The sequence below is a fragment of the Brassica napus genome, chromosome C1 (assembly GCF_020379485.1).
Source record: "Brassica napus cultivar Da-Ae chromosome C1, Da-Ae, whole genome shotgun sequence".
Taxonomy (NCBI): Eukaryota; Viridiplantae; Streptophyta; class Magnoliopsida; order Brassicales; family Brassicaceae; genus Brassica; species Brassica napus.
In genome coordinates this window covers 50,034,849-50,056,615 of record NC_063444.1, presented here as the reverse complement: position 1 = coordinate 50,056,615, position 21,767 = coordinate 50,034,849, and the positions used below count along the sequence as shown (strand labels likewise).

Here is a 21,767-nt window from a genome sequence, read left to right as displayed (position 1 = left end):
ATCTCCGTCTCTTTATAGAAAAAAAAAAGTTACTAATAAAGTCAGTTGATATTTTAGTATTTAGTTAATTTATTTTAGTAGCCCAATAAAAGCTTTTTGGATCTATAACTAGCCCAAAAAAATAAGTTAAGAGATGAAAAGTGTCAGCGCATTAGTAAAATTTTAAAGTCTCGTTGGGCTTTATCTTATTTTTACGCCTGTACTAATGTAACCTCAACCTTATTAACTAAACTAAGAGCATATTTATTGGAGATTCTTAAATTGAGATTTTTAGCAGAATATAAGAAACCGTCTCTTAACTTTTAACTAAAAAAGTTAAGAACCGGCTCTTAAATAAGATATTTAAGAACCAGTTTTTATTTTTTTTAGTTAAAAGTTAAGAGACGGTTTCTTATATTCCGATAATAATTCCAACCTAAGAACCCCCAATAAACATACTTTAACGACTCTCAATCTCTTTGGTTTGTGTGTAGTTAAGCATGCCTTTGGAGTTTGGAGAAAGTTTGCTGAGGCCGAGATAGAAGAAGCCATTCCAGTTAGTGAATAGGATTGCTTCTGAATCAAGTTAAGTGTAACTTCCTTTTAGGGCACACTCTTTGTATGTGTTAATAGTACCAAATACTCCTTGAACATTATGATACAACATACTTCTCTCTTTCTTGAAAATGATATTCATTCTGAATTTTTTTTGGGAACCAAAAGATTCAGGAGACGGATAGAAACTCGTGGATACAGATACTACTAAACCACTAGGACGGGGACAGACCCACTTGACACATTAAAAAACATAATGAAAACAACAAACTCATCAAAGCCTTGCTCTGTTTTTTATTTTGAGGGGTAAACTAAAACTTGAAGTTACTTCTTGGCTTGCATGAGCTCTTCAATGAGTTCAGCAGCTTGCTCAACTGTTGCAATCTTCTGTGCTTTCTCTTCTGCCATTTGGATCCCAAACTCTTCCTCTAAACCCATCACAATCTCAACCTGCATGCAAAACACTCAGTTAATACAAACTCTACAAGTTCTGATTCACAAAGAGAATGGTTTGGTTGATGAATTACGTACCGTGTCGAGAGAATCTGCTCCAAGATCGACAAATTTGGTTTCTGCAACGACTTGTTGATCGTCTTTGAGTGAGAGTTGCTTCTTGACTATCTCAGATACTTTCTCTACTGTCTCTTGTTTGGCCTATAAAGACAAAAGTACTAAGATGTCAACAAACACGAGAAAATGGTCAAGTGGTGTACAAAAAGAAAACAGAACATACCGCGCAAGAGATTGAAAGGCGAGTGCGGCTTAGGTTGAAGGAGAGATTAGTCCTTCCATGGTTGGAAACCAAAACTGGCTTTTGGAAACTAATCCTCGTTGTTGTGACCTGTTATTCATCAATACAAGGAGCGTTTTCATTCAAACCACCAACTCATGACTATTGTTCTGTAACTTTCACAACCATATCCAACAATCACAGCCTTAAATCACACAAAACGGTTTCTGAAACGCATTGGAATGTAAATGAAATTGAAATGATCATATCATTAACGTGCGTCCAAATTTTTAAACTGTGACAGACGGCTAATGATGTAACATCGTAACAATTAGCGAACGATCTGGAAAATAAAGTGCCAATCTTGAAAAGAAAAAGATTATTACCAGAGAGGTAGCTTGCATGGAGACTGAAGCGCTGAAAGTGGTCGCCATTTTCGTTATTCACGAGAGAGATGGAGAGAGATGGCGGAGTGTACAAAGAGCGTGATGTCCCATGGTAGCTTGCTACATTTATAAGCTTGGTGCACTCAGAAACGACGTCGTTTGCGAAGAAGAAAACATGGGCCTCGTTCCCATGCAAATATTCGATCCATAGATACTCATGCACGAGCGAATGTAGCATAACGTCGTGCCAAAATGAATTCAGTGACTTTACACGGTTATCGAAGTTTAATAACAATGTACCTGTCAAACCGGTTCTTAATTGAATTGAAGTGGACCTGTCAAACCGGTCTTTACCATTTTACCAAACGAAATCAAAGCTATGGTGGACCACAGTGTCCACTAAATAGTTAGCTACAGTATGTACTTCTTGTCACACCTACCCTTCATTCTCATATATTTATTACAGCCTTTTACCATTGGCCAAAGTTTAACCAAACAGTACCCACAACTTACCAATCAGATCCTATAATAGCAAGACACAAGTCAAGTTCCTAACTAACACAACAAACCCCATGAGCCAAAAGTAAAAGCACACACAAATACTCTTGTTTTGTTACTTAACAAGTTACAACCAATACTAATTAAAAAAACACCACACGTCTCCCAAACTGTTAGAAGTTTCTTCTTCATGACTATAAGAGGGAAGAAGTTTTTGGTTTTCTGAGAAGTTTCTGTAAGTTTTCTTAAGCTTTACTGAGATCATGGGTGCCTCTCTCGGTCAGAGAACCAGGGACAAAAGGAACAAAACCAAACATAACTATGTGCCTGAATTACATTGACAGCAAGTTCTCCATGAGTACCATCTCCAAGGAAGCAAAAACTAAAAACTTTACATATAATGTAAGGTGCCCTCATTTTGAATGTTATTTTCAATACACAAATAAGAAACATATAACCCACCAAAAAAGCAGCACTGTTTTTCTTCCCAAAGTATCTATCAAAAAGGAATAATAATAATAATAATCTCATTAAACAACGATTCTTTTCCCTTTAAGCTTAGCAGCCATTCTTCTCTCCTTGTTAACATCCTTTCTCCTCTGTGAACTTGAGTCAGACGCTCCAATGGGAGCCAAAGGGCCTGACCAAGTCTGAAGCGGCTCTTTGGAGTAAGAAGCAGTGAACGAGTTTGAGCTAAAAGGTATCTCTGATGGATCAAGTCTCCGTGAAGATCCCACTTGAAAACCAAGCGCCCCGTCTTGATGCGGTGGAGGAAACTTCTCGCTCTTGCTCTTAGCATTCGCATGCGTGATCATACGCATCCTCTGTTTCAAATAAAAAGATTCAGACACGAACTGAGAAGTAAGATAATATTGTTTCGTTTCTTACATCAATGTTGGATTGATTCTCGGCATTGGCTTCAGGAGCAGCCATTGCTCTTGGATGAGCTCGTTCTCGAGGTAGTCTGATTCTTCTTCTGCTCTCTCCTTGAACCTTACGTGCTTCCCTTTGTCTGCAGACACATGAATGCATCTCTTAGGCAAACAGAAACCAAACATAGTCACAAGAGGAAACTTTACCTCCTAAACTCTTCATCTCGTTTCCTGGCATCAATCTCTTTACTTGGAGGATACTTAGGTAGATCAGAAGGTTCACATGGAAATGGCTTTGTCATGAAGAACTGTACAGCAAAAAAACAAATCAGCCATAGAAGTTTGAACCATGATCACGCCTAAAGACTCAAAGTAGGCCTGCGGATTTTGTCCAAACCGAACTAGCCAAACCGAACCAAAATTTTCGGTTTTTGGTTTGGTTACGGTTTTGAGTTCGGTTTAGTGCAGTGGAGTTTTGAAAAATAATTAGGTTTTCGGTTCGGTTTTCAATTTAAAAATAAATAACTAAATAACCGAAAATAATCGAATAACCAAACTAACTGAAATGACGAAAATAAATATCCTAATTTTAAATAAAATTATACTAAATTCTAACAGAGACAAAAGAAACGGCTATTTGCGGAAATAAATTTAAAAGCCAAAATTAACCGAAAACCGAAACCAATTATTTCGGTTTATTTCGGTCAGATTGTGGCGGAACTGAACTACCCGAAACCAAAATTTCCCAACCCGAACTAACCGAATCCGCAGGGCTACTCAAAAGGCTCAAACTTATCACTGTAAAGAAACTTACATCACTCATCAACGCATCTGAAGCTGTCTGACGCTCAGAAGGATCAATAGCCAGAAGAGTATCAAGCAAAGAAAGCGCCTGAGGAGAGAAGTCTTTAAAAACCTCTCTCACTTTTCTTTTGAACTGAGGCAAAGGCTTGTGATGAGCATGCCTCTGATGAGAAGGAAGCCTAATCTTCCTCCAATACTCTTCAGAAGGCGACCCGCACAGCTTATATATCCTATGCAACTGCTCCACCTCGTTGCGACCCGGCATGATCGGTCTACCTGATAACAACTCGGCTAAAATGCAGCCTGCACTCCACAGATCAATGCCTACGTTATACTCTTCGACACCGTGAAGAAGCTCAGGTGCTCTGTACCATAATGTAACAACCCGGTTCGTCATCCTTTGCCTTTTAGTGGAATCGTAAAACGTCGCGAGACCGAAGTCGCCTATCCTAAGAACTCCTCCGTCGTCTATAAGGAGGTTTGATCCTTTGATATCACGGTGGAGAACTCCTCTGTTGTGGCAGTGTTCGAGCCCCGAGAGGAGTTGCTTCATGTAGCATTTAACCTGCAAAAGCATAGCAATTATTACCAACACGTGTTACGGATAATTATGCTATTACAAACTATCAGTTTCTGACCTGTTGCTCGGTGAATGTTATGTCCGGGCTTGCAGCTAGACCAGCTAGGTCGTGATGCATGTAACGGAACACCAAGTATAAACTATTCGACATCCTCGAAGTAACCAAACCTTCTAGTTTGATGACATTGGGATGATCTAATCTCCTCAAGATCAGAATCTCTCTAGCCATGAATCTCAAGCTCTCACGTTCCAAAACATCGCACCGCACTTTCTTTAATGCTACTATACTTCCTGTTAATGAATCTCTCGCCTTGTACACATTACTATACGTTCCTGATCCAATCTACACACATGAAGCAACAGACTTTAACTACCCAATGGCAGAGAACAGAGCACAAAAACAGAGTTTTTATCTACACACATAAAGCAACAGACTTTAATTACACAACATCATGCCAAAGAACAGAACACAAAAACACAGAGTTTTTTCTGTTCTAACACACAAAGCAACAGACTTTAATAACCCAACATCATGCCAAAGAACACAACACATAAACAGAGTTTCTCTGTTCTACACACAAAGCAACAGTCTTTAACAACCCAAAGAACAGAGCACAGAAACAGAGTTTTTATCTACACACACAAAGCAACATACTTTAATTACACAACATCATGCCAAAGAACAGAACACAAAAACAGAGTTTTTCTGTTCTACACACAAAGCAACAGTCTTTAACAACCCAAAGAACAGAGCACAAAAACAGAGTTTTTTTTATCTTTACCTTCTCAATCTTCTCAAAGGAATCAGCTTTTCTTGGAAGCCATCCGTTAAGAGCTTCACCGCAGACTTCAGACAGCCACGGTGGCCATCCGGCAGCAACTTGCTCACCGAGCAAGTTCTTTGGTGGGTTGCTACGTCTCGGGTCAGGCTTACTAGACCTTCTTCTTTCGCCTCTAGGTTTCCTCTCTCTGGTGCCATTCTCTTCCTTGTGATTCTTCACAACCTCCTCACTAGTAGAAGCAGAAGCAACAACTACACTAGTGGTTTGTATGGTTTCGGTTTTAGTCACGGAGACATTGTTTACTTCCTTTCGATTAGACTCGATCCTTGAGCTAACTACTGATCCTGGCGATCCGGGTCGACCCAATACACAACCCATCTCTCATCAAACTAACCTTCATTTGCTCATCATGTTTCTAAAAAAAGAGATCTCTTTTGAATCAACTTTTAACTGCAACACACACATAATTGGACAACTCAAATCCCAGCAAGTGTTTCATATCGAAAATCAGATTTCAAAATTTGGAGAAAGTTACTTACTTTATGATCGAGGAGGAGTGAAATTGGAGACCCAGATGGTCAAATCTGAAACTTGAACAGACAAGAACCTAGTTTTTCAGACAGGATGATGTAAGGTTGTGGAGACAAGTCAAAAGATCTGAAAAAAAAAACTTGTTTAGAGAGATAGAAAGCTGACTCAACACTCAACAGAAAGAGGACAACAAACAGATGGATCAATGAGAGATTTTTCAAAATTTTCACAAAGAGAAAAGGGATATGTGACGCTCAGAAGATTTTAAAAATCAAACCTTTAAAGCACACAAAAAAGAAAAGATAAATCAATTAAGGCTATGGAGACAAAAGGCAAGGTGATACATACCACCAATTACACTAGAGTGGAAGAGCATTAATAAGAAGAAAAAAGGAAAAAGAACCAACCTTCTGAGTAAGAATCTGAAGAACAAGGGATTGGTTGAACTGCTTTTTTTTTTAGTTACTCCAAAACTAATGTTTTGTTTTTCTTGTTTGGCGTTTGAATCAGACAAGAAAAAGGAATAAAGAGAAACAGACGAAAGATCTGTTGTCTGTGTTTTAATACGTGTAATTGTTTTTGGACGCAACAGGTCAAAAGGCTCAAAGTTACTACTCTCCAGCCCCCACCAACCTTAGAGTGACCACTATTTAATATTTTACTGGTCCTCTCTTCTCTCCTTCTTTTTAATTTGTAGACCATAAAGTTTTGGTTGAATTAAAGTGTGTTTTTCTTTTAAAACATTCCATTCACAGTCTCATTTTTAATGTAGGATCTAATGGTGCTACAGAAGTGGATGTTTTTTTCAGTGACAATGGTCAAATATATGAAAAGAATAGCTTGAGCTATAGTATAGTTGGTCAAACAATATTAGTTTAAACATAAGAAAACAATATTTGGTAGACATCCACCTAATATGTTGGAATGAATCACTAAAATAATACCATGATTTTAATAAAGTTAAAATGGGAATTATAAAAGAAGAATAATTATGATATGTATAATGAGAGTTTACTTCATCTCTCCAATCAAAGAAGTTCCTTTATCAAGACTCTTTTGTAAACCAAACAAGGAACAAAAGCTCAGAAACTTGTGATTGCTCCTGTCCAAACCATTTTTGGTTTTCTCTGATTTAATTAAATGAAAGCTTCGTATACTTTTATGTATTTATTCATTCCAACGATGCTAACTTACAATATTTTTGTTATCTTCTAGACAATAGTCACAACTCACAATACATTTTTATGATTCGTAACATCAACTTGTGTTTTAAGAAACAGTCAGTAAGGTTTTTAAGAAGGTTTGAAAAGCAAATCAAAGAATCACAGATGGCTGCGTTTATAAAAAGGGCTTTTCCACCTTATGGGCCCAAGAGAATGATTTAGCTTGGCCCATTCTGGTCTTTCTTTCACTTTGTTGTGTGAATAGAGTAGCTTCCCTAGTGCTTTGTTTTTTCCTCGCTATTATATTCACTCCGTTTAAAAAAAATTATATGATGTTTTAAAAGTTTATGTTATTTCAAAATATATGATGTTTTGAGATTTTAAAGTTAACTTAAACTTTGTTAGAAAATGTTCAGCCAATAAAATTTTACGGTCTTTTTATAATTGGTTAAAATTTTTTAAAATTAGATCTTTAAAAATATTATTTAGAAAAATATAATTTTCTTAATTTCTGTGCATTAAGCCAAAACATCATATATTATGAAATAAATGGAGTACTATATTTCACCAGTTATACTACATATTTTTTAGGTGATTGGTTCATTGCTTGATTGTCTGAAGGACAAGAAACAAGAGTATTGCCTCCTGACCAATCAACAAGGACCGGGGGGGGGGGGGGGGGGGGGGGGGGGGGGGGGGGGGGGGAGGGTTGTTAAGATGATCAAATGTACAACATCACAAGATTCAACACAGGATCCTAATTACTAATCATCCCTATACAGTTTAATATTGAGTGTGAGAAAAAAGTCCATACCCAATCAACATGAAACTCAAACGTAGCTGAGCAAAAGGTAGCATTCTCATCAAAATGCCCATCTCTTGAGTGTACCATCACGGCTTCCGGTGAAGAGATAGCTCTTATCACTAGAAACAGACGAGTTCAAGACATCCAAGCAATTTATGCCAGCACAATGCTGCAACGTGCACATTACATAAAAAAACATCATGATTGAGTTGACAAGGAGATGACTATAACTTCAAACTATTTTAAGCCCTTGTATATTTTTCTTAGAGAATTGTCCATTATATAAATCTTCTATTTTTCTATTGGTTGAATGCCTTCAAACTTTAGTTACTATTGGTTTTTAAAGTTATTAACATTAAAGTTTAAGACAGAGATCAAAAGAAAAAAAAGACTATAAAATTATGGGAAGTTTACTCAAACATTACATATTTTAGGACAATTGACTAGAATCATACAAATCTTTTTTTAATTACTGCCATTTTTTATATCAAGTGTGCCTTTTTTCCGTTATGAGAAAAACGTATTTACAAGAATGTCATTACCTTTTAATGCCACATAATCAAAAATTTGGCGCCACGTAGGAATTCGGTTCTGTGTTTTTATTAAGTCAGCTGTAAAGCGTTATATACGTCGTTATAGTTGAGTTATTGCTACGTTGCGGCTGAATTAAGCGGCTGACTTAAGAGTAAACATCTGACTTAAGAACATAAATGAGCCGTTAGTTACGGCTGATTTACAGAAATCTAGCTGATTTATGGGATAACGGTTGACTTATGTACACAAGTTATGACTGACTTATACATCGACGGTTTGATTTCTGGAATATTTGGCTGAGTTGTAGTTAAGACACATCTGAGTTATGTTTCCGCGGCTGAGTTAATGAACATTGACTGACTTAAGAGTAAACATCTGACTTAAGAACATAAATGAGCCGTTAGTTACGGCTGATTTACAGAAATCTAGCTGATTTATGGGATAACGGTTGACTTATGTACACAAGTTATGACTGACTTATACATCGACGGTTTGATTTCTGGAATATTTGGCTGAGTTGTAGTTAAGACACATCTGAGTTCTGTTTCCGCGGCTGAGTTAATGAACATTGACTGGCTGATGTGGATAATTAATTAATGACGTGGATTTATTGTTTTAAAATAAACTAACCAAAGACCGTTATTGTCATATACTAGAGGTATACAAATATTTTAATAATTTAAGAAGATGTATAACACTCTAGTCATAAACCAACTTTTCGATAACATTCTAGTCATTTTCTCTAAAATTATTAGATGTAATAACCATTTATTATTAATTTAAATAAAAGTCAGGAGTATAGTATACATGCTAATTTTTTTTTTGAAAAGGACGAGGGAGGGGGGGGGTTAAGATGATCAAATGTACAACATCACAAGATTCAACATGGAGCCTTTGTTGTCTCTGTTTTTCAAGAAAATAATTATTTTATAGTAGTCATTTCATTGATTTAGGGAGTATTATGAAGTTTTACTAAATTAATTGATAAACAAATTATAACGATTTCCATATACCATGAAAAAGAGCTTAAAATACATTAATACCAATGTATTAAATGTACAACATCACAAGATTCAACATGGAGCCTTTGTTGTCTCCGTTTTTCAAGAAAATAATTATTTTATAGTAGTCATTTCATTGATTTAGGGAGTATTATGAAGTTTTACTAAATTAATTGATAAACAAATTATAACGATTTCCATATACCATGAAAAAGAGCTTAAAATATATTAATACCAATGTAGAATGTGGTTAGAAATTTTAAAACAACATTAAAGATCATAGGCTTTAGTATATAAAGTATTTACCAAAAACTCAATATTTTCGAAAGGGTTAACACATGGATTTTGAGAAAATTTCAAAAAATATGAAAATGTTGTTTTAATGCATAGTTGTATCCTGCACTAACATATGATGATGGTGAAAGAGGTTTGGAGCCTTTGTTGTCTCCGTTTTTCAAGAAAATAATTATTTTATAGTTGTTATTTCATTGATTTAGTGAGTATTATGAAGTTTTACTAAATTAATTGATAAACAAATTATAACGATCTTATATACCATGAAAATGAGCTTAAAATACATTAATACAAATGTAGAATATGGTTAGAAATTTTAAAACATCACTAAAGATTATTGGCTTCAGAATATAAAGTATTTACCAAAAACTCAATATTTTCGAAGGGTTAACACATGGATTTTGAGAAAATTAAAAAAATATGACAATATTGTTTTAATGCATAGTTGCATCCTGCACCAACATATGATGATGTTCAAAGAGGTTTGGAGCCTTTGTTGTCTTCGTTTTTCAAAAAAATAATTATTTTATAGTAGTTTTTTTTTTGTGAAACACTCATTCATTAACTAAGAGGAAACGAGTTAGTTGGGGGTAGTAACTACTCCACCAACCCTTAATACATTGGCTACAGCTAAAGCATGCTTTGCCATAATGTCAGCCTGAACATTTTGATCGCGAGGGATCCAGGCAAAAGAAACGAATTCCAAATCATCAACAAGAGAGAGGATATCAGAAACAATTCCATAGAGATCCGGAGAGAACTCCCGATCGGACTTCCTCACTAGTTGCAGAAATCAGACTCAAAGCAAACTGACTCAATCCTTCCTTCCTTCGCCATTTTCACCGCCTCGAGGAGAGCGAGCCTTCCGCCATTAGAGTCGAGCTCACAAAAACTGCACTCAAACTAGAAGATCTCGTACCTGCAGTGACAACAAGAACAAGCCCAAACCAGCATTTGTTCCTCTCATATTCCAAGCAAGCGTCAGACCTTATTGTACTCGCACCCAAGGGAGGGGAGGGAGTAGGAACTCGGATAATCTTTTAAACGGTTCCTTCTGCTGCTTTTTAAAACTCCATTCTCTGGCTAGTCGTATTGCTTTTAGTTAAGGTTTCCTCCGCTGAGGCAGAGCTCCCTTCAACCAAACTTGTTGCGTTCCTTCCAAATGCTCACAGGATCCATGGAGCTAGAGAACCCGAGGTGATTCCCGATGGAGGTAAGCAAGTTTTAGAGCACAGATCAGACCACAAACCCGCCAAATCTAGCATTCCCTGTAACCGTCGTCGATGAGAAAGGGCCAGCTGCAAACCTTCCTCGCAAAAGGACAGAAAGCACAGATGAATAATAGATTCAGCTTCCCACATCGCTTACAAGCAGAGTCAACTGGAATATGTCGCGCTAAGAGTCTTTCACCCACACTATTATGAAGTTTATAGTAGAGTCAATTATTTTACAAGCAGAGTCAATTATTTTATAGTAGTTATTTCATTGATTTAGGGAGTATTATGAAGTTTTACTAAATTAATTGATAAACAAATTATAACGATTCCCATATACCATGAAAAAGAGCTTAAAATACATTAATACCAATGTAGAATTTGGTTAGAAATTTTAAAACAACACTAAAGATTATTGGCTTCAGTATATAAAGTATTTACCAAAAACTCAATATTTTCGAAGGGGTTAACACATGGATTTTGAGAAAATTTCAAAAATATGACAATATTGTTTTAAAGCATATTTGCATCCTGCACTAACATATGATGATGTTCAAAGAGGTTTGGAGCCTTTGTTGTCTCCGTTTTTCAAGAAAATATTTATTTTATAGTAGTTATTTCCATTGATTTAGGGAGTATTATGAAGTTTTACTAAATTATTGATAAAACAATTATAACGATTCTCATATACCATGAAAATGAGCTTAAATACATTAATACAAATGTAGAATATGGTTAGAAATTTTAAAACAACACTAAAGATTATGGCTTCAATATAAAGTATTTACCAAAAACTCAATATTTTCGAAGGGTTAACCCATGGATTTTGAGAAATTTCAAAAAATATGACAATATTGTTTTAATGCATAGTTGCATCCTGCACTAACATATGATGATGTTCAAAGAGGTTTGGAGCCTTTGTTGTCTCCGTTATTCAAGAAATAGTTATTTCATCGATTTAAGAAGTATTATGAAGTTTTACTAAATTAATTGATACACAAATTATAACGATTCCCAATATACCAATACCAATGTAGAATGTAGTTAGAAATTTAAAACAACACTAAAGATCATAGGATTCAGTATATAAAGTATTTACCAAAAACTCAATATTTTCGAAGGGTTAACACACATGGATTTTGAGAAAATTTCAAAAATATGACAATATTGTTTTAATGCATAGTTGCATCCTGCACAACATATGATGATGTTCAAAGAGGTTTGGAGCCTTGTTGTCTCCGTTTTTCAAGAAAATAATTATTTTATATGGTTATTCCATTGATTTAGGGAGTATTATGAAGTTTTACTAATTAATTGATAAAAATTATAACGATTCTCATATACCATGAAAATGAGCTTAAAATATAATAATACAAATGTAGAATATGGTTAGAAATTTTAAAACAACCCTAAAGATTATAGGCTTCAGTATAAAGTATTTACCAAAAACTCAATATTTCGAAGGGGTTAACCATGGATTTTGAGAAAATTCAAAAAATATGACAATATTGTTTTAATGCATAGTTGCATCCTGCACTAACATATGATGATGTTCAAAGAGGTTTGGAGCCTTTGTTGTCTCCGTTATTCAAGAAATAGTTATTTTATGGTTCATCGATTTAGGAGTATTATGAAGTTTTACTAAATTAATTGATAAACAAATTATAACGATTCCCATATACCATGAAAAAGAGCTTAAATACATTAATACCAATGTAGAATGTGGTTAGAAATTTTAAAACAACACTAAAGATTATAGGCTTCAGTATATAAAGTATTTACCAAAACTCAATATTTTCGAGGGTTTAACCCATGGATTTTGAGAAAATTTCAAAAATATGACAATATTTTTTAATGCATAGTTGCATCCTGCACTAACATATGATGATGTTCAAAGAGGTTTGGAGCCTTTGTTGTCTCCGTTATTCAAGAAATAGTTTATTTCATTGCTTTAGGAAGTATTATGAAGTTTTACTAAATTAATTGATAAACAATTATAACGATTCCCATATACCATGAAAAAGAGTTAAAATACATTAATACAAATGTAGAATGTGGTTAGAAATTTTAAAACAACACTAAAGATTATAGGCTTCAGTATATAATTATTTACCAAAAACCATGGATTTTGAGAAAATTTCAAAAATATGACAATATTGTTTTAATGCATAGTTGCATCCTGCACTAACATATGATGATGTTCAAAGAGGTTTGGAGCCTTTGTTGTCTCCGTTTTCAAGAAATAGTTTATTTCATCGATTTAGAAGTATTATGAAGTTTTACTAAATTAATTGATAAACAAATTATAACGATTCCCATATACCATGAAAAAGAGCTTAAAATACATTAATACCAATGTAGAATGTGGTTAGAAATTTTAAAACAACACTAAGATTATAGGCTTCAGTATATAAAGTATTTACCAAAACTCAATATTTTTCGAGGGGTTACACATAGATTTTGAGAAAATTTCAAAAAATATGACAATATTTTTTTAATGCATAGTTGCATCCTGCACTAACATATGATGATGTTCAAAGAGGTTTGGAGCCTTTGTTGTCTCCGTTTATCAAGAAATAGTTATTTCATCGATTTAGGAGTATTATGAAGTTTTACTAAATTAATTGATAAACAAATTATAACGATTCCCATTTACCATGAAAAAGAGTTTAAATACATTAATACCAATGTAGAATGTGGTTGAAAATTTTAAAACAACACTAAAGATTATAGGCTTCAGTATATAAAGTATTTACCAAAAACTCAATATTTTCGTAGGGGTTAGCCATAGATTTTGAGAAAATTTCAAAAATATGACAATATTGTTTTAATGCATAGTTGCATCCTGCACTAACATATGATGATGTTCAAAGAGGTTTGGAGCCTTTGTTGTCTCCGTTTTTCAAGAAATAATAATTTTATAGTGGTTATTTCATCGATTTAGGGAGTATTATGAAGTTTTACTAAATTAATTTATAAACAAATTAAACGATGCTCATTTACCATGAAAAGAGTTTAAACATTAATACAAATGTAGAATATGGTTAGTAATTTTAAAACAACACTAAAGATTATAGGCTTCAGTATATAAAGTATTTACCAAAAACTCAATATTTTTGTAGGGGTTAGCCCATAGATTTTGAGAAAATTTCAAAAAATATGACAATATTGTTTTAATGCCTAGTTGCATCCTGCACTAACATATGATGATGTTCAAAGAGGTTTGGAGCCTTTGTCGTCTCCGTTTATCAAGAAAATAATAATTTTATAGTGGTTATTCCATCGATTTAGGGAGTATTATGAATTTTATTAAATTAATTGATAAAAACATTGAACGATGCTCATTTACCATGAAAAAGAGTTTAGCATACATTAATACAAATGTAGAATATGGTAGAAATTTTAAAACAACACTAAAGATTATAGGCTTCAGTATATAAAGTATTTACCAAAAACTCAATTTTTGTAGGGGTTAGCCCATAGATTTTGAGAAATTTCAAAAATATGACAATATTGTTTTAATGCCTAGTTGCATCCTGCACTAACATATGATGATGTTCAAAGGGTTTGGAGCCTTTGTCGTCTCCGTTTATCAAGAAAATAATAATTTTATAGTGGTTATTCCATCGATTTAGGGAGTATTATGAAGTTTTATTAAATTATTTGATAAAAACAATTGAACGATGCTCATTTACCATGAAAAAGAGTTTAGCATACATTAATACAAATGTAGAATATGGTAGAAATTTTAAAACAACACTAAAGATTATAGGCTTCAGTATATAAAGTATTTACCAAAAACTCAATATTTTTGTAGGGGTTAGCCCATAGATTTTGAGAAATTTCAAAAATATGACAATATTGTTTTAATGCCTAGTTGCATCCTGCACTAACATATGATGATGTTCAAAGAGGTTTGGAGCCTTTGTCGTCTCCGTTTATCAAGAAAATAATAATTTTATAGTGGTTATTCCATCGATTTAGGGAGTATTATGAAGTTTATTAAATTATTTGATAAAAACAATTGAACGATGCTCATTTACCATGAAAAAGAGTTTAGCATACATTAATACAAATGTAGAATATGGTAGAAATTTTAAAACAACACTAAAGATTATAGGCTTCAGTATATAAAGTATTTACCAAAAACTCAATATTTTGTAGGGGTTAGCCCATAGATTTTGAGAAAATTTCAAAAATATGACAATATTGTTTTAATGCCTAGTTGCATCCTGCACTAACATATGATGATGTTCAAAGAGGTTTGGAGCCTTTGTCGTCTCCGTTTATCAAGAAAATAATAATTTTATAGTGGTTATTCCATCGATTTAGGGAGTATTATGAAGTTTTATTAAATTATTTGATAAAAACAATTAAACGATGGTCATTTACAATGAAAAGAGTTTAGCATACATTAATACAAATGTAGAATATGGTAGAAATTTTAAAACAACACTAAAGATTATAGGCTTCAGTATATAAAGTATTTACCAAAAACTCAATATTTTGTAGGGGTTAGCCCATAGATTTTGAGAAAATTTCAAAAAATATGACAATATTGTTTTAATGCCTAGTTGCATCCTGCACTAACATATGATGATGTTCAAAGAGGTTTGGAGCCTTTGTCGTCTCCGTTTATCAAGAAAATAATAATTTTATAGTGGTTATTCCATCGATTTAGGGAGTATTATGAAGTTTTATTAAATTATTTGATAAAAACAATTGAACGATGCTCATTTACCATGAAAAAGAGTTTAGCATACATTAATACAAATGTAGAATATGGTAGAAATTTTAAAACAACACTAAAGATTATAGGCTTCAGTATATAAAGTATTTACCAAAAACTCAATATTTTTGTAGGGGTTAGCCCATAGATTTTGAGAAATTTCAAAAAATATGACAATATTGTTTTAATGCCTAGTTGCATCCTGCACTAACATATGATGATGTTCAAAGAGGTTTGGAGCCTTTGTCGTCTCCGTTTATCAAGAAAATAATAATTTTATAGTGGTTATTCCATCGATTTAGGGAGTATTATGAAGTTTTATTAAATTATTTGATAAAAACAATTGAACGATGCTCATTTACCATGAAAAGAGTTTAGCATACATTAATACAAATGTAGAATATGGTAGAAATTTTAAAACAACACTAAAGATTATAGGCTTCAGTATATAAAGTATTTACCAAAAACTCAATATTTTTGTAGGGGTTAGCCCATAGATTTTGAGAAATTTCAAAAATATGACAATATTGTTTTAATGCCTAGTTGCATCCTGCACTAACATATGATGATGTTCAAAGAGGTTTGGAGCCTTTGTCGTCTCCGTTTATCAAGAAAATAATAATTTTATAGTGGTTATTCCATCGATTTAGGGAGTATTATGAAGTTTTTTAAATTATTTGATAAAAACAATTGAACGATGCTCATTTACCATGAAAAGAGTTTAGCATACATTAATACAAATGTAGAATATGGTAGAAATTTTAAAACAACACTAAAGATTATAGGCTTCAGTATATAAAGTATTTACCAAAAACTCAATATTTTTGTAGGGGTTAGCCCATAGATTTTGAGAAAATTTCAAAAAATATGACAATATTGTTTTAATGCCTAGTTGCATCCTGCACTAACATATGATGATGTTCAAAGAGGTTTGGAGCCTTTGTCGTCTCCGTTTATCAAGAAAATAATAATTTTATAGTGGTTATTCCATCGATTTAGGGAGTATTATGAAGTTTTATTAAATTATTTGATAAAACAATTGAACGATGCTCATTTACCATGAAAAGAGTTTAGCATACATTAATACAAATGTAGAATATGGTAGAAATTTTAAAACAACACTAAAGATTATAGGCTTCAGTATATAAAGTATTTACCAAAAACTCAATATTTTTGTAGGGGTTAGCCCATAGATTTTGAGAAAATTTCAAAAAATATGACAATATTGTTTTAATGCCTAGTTGCATCCTGCACTAACATATGATGATGTTCAAAGAGGTTTGGAGCCTTTGTCGTCTCCGTTTATCAAGAAAATAATAATTTTATAGTGGTTATTCCATCGATTTAGGGAGTATTATGAAGTTTTATTAAATTATTTGATAAAAACAATTGAACGATGCTCATTTACCATGAAAAAGAGTTTAGCATACATTAATACAAATGTAGAATATGGTAGAAATTTTAAAACAACACTAAAGATTATAGGCTTCAGTATATAAAGTATTTACCAAAAACTCAATATTTTTGTAGGGGTTAGCCCATAGATTTTGAGAAAATTTCAAAAAATATGACAATATTGTTTTAATGCCTAGTTGCATCCTGCACTAACATATGATGATGTTCAAAGAGGTTTGGAGCCTTTGTCGTCTCCGTTTATCAAGAAAATAATAATTTTATAGTGGTTATTCCATCGATTTAGGGAGTATTATGAAGTTTTATTAAATTATTTGATAAAAACAATTGAACGATGCTCATTTACCATGAAAAAGAGTTTAGCATACATTAATACAAATGTAGAATATGGTAGAAATTTTAAAACAACACTAAAGATTATAGGCTTCAGTATATAAAGTATTTACCAAAAACTCAATATTTTTGTAGGGGTTAGCCCATAGATTTTGAGAAATTTCAAAAAATATGACAATATTGTTTTAATGCCTAGTTGCATCCTGCACTAACATATGATGATGTTCAAAGAGGTTTGGAGCCTTTGTCGTCTCCGTTTATCAAGAAAATAATAATTTTATAGTGGTTATTCCATCGATTTAGGGAGTATTATGAAGTTTTATTAAATTATTTGATAAAAACAATTGAACGATGCTCATTTACCATGAAAAAGAGTTTAGCATACATTAATACAAATGTAGAATATGGTAGAAATTTTAAAACAACACTAAAGATTATAGGCTTCAGTATATAAAGTATTTACCAAAAACTCAATATTTTTGTAGGGGTTAGCCCATAGATTTTGAGAAAATTTCAAAAAATATGACAATATTGTTTTAATGCCTAGTTGCATCCTGCACTAACATATGATGATGTTCAAAGAGGTTTGGAGCCTTTGTCGTCTCCGTTTATCAAGAAAATAATAATTTTATAGTGGTTATTCCATCGATTTAGGGAGTATTATGAAGTTTTATTAAATTATTTGATAAAAACAATTGAACGATGCTCATTTACCATGAAAAAGAGTTTAGCATACATTAATACAAATGTAGAATATGGTAGAAATTTTAAAACAACACTAAAGATTATAGGCTTCAGTATATAAAGTATTTACCAAAAACTCAATATTTTTGTAGGGGTTAGCCCATAGATTTTGAGAAAATTTCAAAAAATATGACAATATTGTTTTAATGCCTAGTTGCATCCTGCACTAACATATGATGATGTTCAAAGAGGTTTGGAGCCTTTGTCGTCTCCGTTTATCAAGAAAATAATAATTTTATAGTGGTTATTCCATCGATTTAGGGAGTATTATGAAGTTTTATTAAATTATTTGATAAAAACAATTGAACGATGCTCATTTACCATGAAAAAGAGTTTAGCATACATTAATACAAATGTAGAATATGGTAGAAATTTTAAAACAACACTAAAGATTATAGGCTTCAGTATATAAAGTATTTACCAAAAACTCAATATTTTTGTAGGGGTTAGCCCATAGATTTTGAGAAATTTCAAAAAATATGACAATATTGTTTTAATGCCTAGTTGCATCCTGCACTAACATATGATGATGTTCAAAGAGGTTTGGAGCCTTTGTCGTCTCCGTTTATCAAGAAAATAATAATTTTATAGTGGTTATTCCATCGATTTAGGGAGTATTATGAAGTTTTATTAAATTATTTGATAAAAACAATTGAACGATGCTCATTTACCATGAAAAAGAGTTTAGCATACATTAATACAAATGTAGAATATGGTAGAAATTTTAAAACAACACTAAAGATTATAGGCTTCAGTATATAAAGTATTTACCAAAAACTCAATATTTTTGTAGGGGTTAGCCCATAGATTTTGAGAAAATTTCAAAAAATATGACAATATTGTTTTAATGCCTAGTTGCATCCTGCACTAACATATGATGATGTTCAAAGAGGTTTGGAGCCTTTGTCGTCTCCGTTTATCAAGAAAATAATAATTTTATAGTGGTTATTCCATCGATTTAGGGAGTATTATGAAGTTTTATTAAATTATTTGATAAAAACAATTGAACGATGCTCATTTACCATGAAAAAGAGTTTAGCATACATTAATACAAATGTAGAATATGGTAGAAATTTTAAAACAACACTAAAGATTATAGGCTTCAGTATATAAAGTATTTACCAAAAACTCAATATTTTTGTAGGGGTTAGCCCATAGATTTTGAGAAAATTTCAAAAAATATGACAATATTGTTTTAATGCCTAGTTGCATCCTGCACTAACATATGATGATGTTCAAAGAGGTTTGGAGCCTTTGTCGTCTCCGTTTATCAAGAAAATAATAATTTTATAGTGGTTATTCCATCGATTTAGGGAGTATTATGAAGTTTTATTAAATTATTTGATAAAAACAATTGAACGATGCTCATTTACCATGAAAAAGAGTTTAGCATACATTAATACAAATGTAGAATATGGTAGAAATTTTAAAACAACACTAAAGATTATAGGCTTCAGTATATAAAGTATTTACCAAAAACTCAATATTTTTGTAGGGGTTAGCCCATAGATTTTGAGAAAATTTCAAAAAATATGACAATATTGTTTTAATGCCTAGTTGCATCCTGCACTAACATATGATGATGTTCAAAGAGGTTTGGAGCCTTTGTCGTCTCCGTTTATCAAGAAAATAATAATTTTATAGTGGTTATTCCATCGATTTAGGGAGTATTATGAAGTTTTATTAAATTATTTGATAAAAACAATTGAACGATGCTCATTTACCATGAAAAAGAGTTTAGCATACATTAATACAAATGTAGAATATGGTAGAAATTTTAAAACAACACTAAAGATTATAGGCTTCAGTATATAAAGTATTTACCAAAAACTCAATATTTTTGTAGGGGTTAGCCCATAGATTTTGAGAAATTTCAAAAAATATGACAATATTGTTTTAATGCCTAGTTGCATCCTGCACTAACATATGATGATGTTCAAAGAGGTTTGGAGCCTTTGTCGTCTCCGTTTATCAAGAAAATAATAATTTTATAGTGGTTATTCCATCGATTTAGGGAGTATTATGAAGTTTTATTAAATTATTTGATAAAAACAATTGAACGATGCTCATTTACCATGAAAAAGAGTTTAGCATACATTAATACAAATGTAGAATATGGTAGAAATTTTAAAACAACACTAAAGATTATAGGCTTCAGTATATAAAGTATTTACCAAAAACTCAATATTTTTGTAGGGGTTAGCCCATAGATTTTGAGAAAATTTCAAAAATATGACAATATTGTTTTAATGCCTAGTTGCATCCTGCACTAACATATGATGATGTTCAAAGAGGTTTGGAGCCTTTGTCGTCTCCGTTTATCAAGAAAATAATAATTTTATAGTGGTTATTCCATCGATTTAGGGAGTATTATGAAGTTTTATTAAATTATTTGATAAAAACAATTGAACGATGCTCATTTACCATGAAAAAGAGTTTAGCATACATTAATACAAATGTAGAATATGGTAGAAATTTTAAAACAACACTAAAGATTATAGGCTTCAGTATATAAAGTATTTACCAAAAACTCAATATTTTTGTAGGGGTTAGCCCATAGATTTTGAGAAAATTTCAAAAAATATGACAATATTGTTTTAATGCCTAGTTGCATCCTGCACTAACATATGATGATGTTCAAAGAGGTTTGGAGCCTTTGTCGTCTCCGTTTATCAAGAAAATAATAATTTTATAGTGGTTATTCCATCGATTTAGGGAGTATTATGAAGTTTTATTAAATTATTTGATAAAAACAATTGAACGATGCTCATTTACCATGAAAAAGAGTTTAGCATACATTAATACAAATGTAGAATATGGTAGAAATTTTAAAACAACACTAAAGATTATAGGCTTCAGTATATAAAGTATTTACCAAAAACTCAATATTTTTGTAGGGGTTAGCCCATAGATTTTGAGAAAATTTCAAAAAATATGACAATATTGTTTTAATGCCTAGTTGCATCCTGCACTAACATATGATGATGTTCAAAGAGGTTTGGAGCCTTTGTCGTCTCCGTTTATCAAGAAAATAATAATTTTATAGTGGTTATTCCATCGATTTAGGGAGTATTATGAAGTTTTATTAAATTATTTGATAAAAACAATTGAACGATGCTCATTTACCATGAAAAAGAGTTTAGCATACATTAATACAAATGTAGAATATGGTAGAAATTTTAAAACAACACTAAAGATTATAGGCTTCAGTATATAAAGTATTTACCAAAAACTCAATATTTTTGTAGGGGTTAGCCCATAGATTTTGAGAAAATTTCAAAAAATATGACAATATTGTTTTAATGCCTAGTTGCATCCTGCACTAACATATGATGATGTTCAAAGAGGTTTGGAGCCTTTGTCGTCTCCGTTTATCAAGAAAATAATAATTTTATAGTGGTTATTCCATCGATTTAGGGAGTATTATGAAGTTTTATTAAATTATTTGATAAAAACAATTGAACGATGCTCATTTACCATGAAAAAGAGTTTAGCATACATTAATACAAATGTAGAATATGGTAGAAATTTTAAAACAACACTAAAGATTATAGGCTTCAGTATATAAAGTATTTACCAAAAACTCAATATTTTTGTAGGGGTTAGCCCATAGATTTTGAGAAAATTTCAAAAAATATGACAATATTGTTTTAATGCCTAGTTGCATCCTGCACTAACATATGATGATGTTCAAAGAGGTTTGGAGCCTTTGTCGTCTCCGTTTATCAAGAAAATAATAATTTTATAGTGGTTATTCCATCGATTTAGGGAGTATTATGAAGTTTTATTAAATTATTTGATAAAAACAATTGAACGATGC

At 32.1% G+C, this 21,767-nt stretch overlaps 2 protein-coding genes across 4 annotated transcripts; both read right to left on the bottom strand.

The window, feature by feature from the left end:
* Positions 1-655: 655 nt before the first annotated feature.
* Positions 656-1,778, bottom strand: LOC106436009 (acyl carrier protein, chloroplastic). Its single transcript, XM_013876961.3, has 4 exons — positions 1,651-1,778; positions 1,268-1,375; positions 1,066-1,188; positions 656-984 (listed from the first exon to the last, which is right to left on the bottom strand). Exons 1-4 carry the CDS (start codon positions 1,696-1,698, stop codon positions 859-861), a joined length of 405 nt encoding a protein of 134 aa, XP_013732415.1. The 5' UTR covers positions 1,699-1,778; the 3' UTR covers positions 656-858.
* Positions 1,779-2,448: 670 nt separating this feature from the next.
* On the bottom strand, positions 2,449-6,327 carry LOC106436008 (probable serine/threonine-protein kinase At1g54610). Of its 3 annotated transcripts, none has more exons than XM_013876956.3 (8): positions 6,125-6,327; positions 5,726-5,843; positions 5,187-5,636; positions 4,463-4,747; positions 3,835-4,389; positions 3,228-3,328; positions 3,037-3,160; positions 2,449-2,972 (listed from the first exon to the last, which is right to left on the bottom strand). In XM_013876956.3, exons 3-8 carry the CDS (start codon positions 5,562-5,564, stop codon positions 2,679-2,681), a joined length of 1,737 nt encoding a protein of 578 aa, XP_013732410.1. In that variant the 5' UTR covers positions 5,565-5,636; positions 5,726-5,843; positions 6,125-6,327; the 3' UTR covers positions 2,449-2,678. The 3 variants fall into 3 exon arrangements, with proteins under 3 accessions (XP_013732410.1, XP_013732414.1, XP_048602219.1); XM_013876960.3 differs by having other exon boundaries at positions 5,726-5,793; positions 6,125-6,267; XM_048746262.1 differs by having other exon boundaries at positions 5,726-5,776; positions 6,125-6,253.
* Between the last annotated feature and the right edge of the window lie 15,440 nt (positions 6,328-21,767).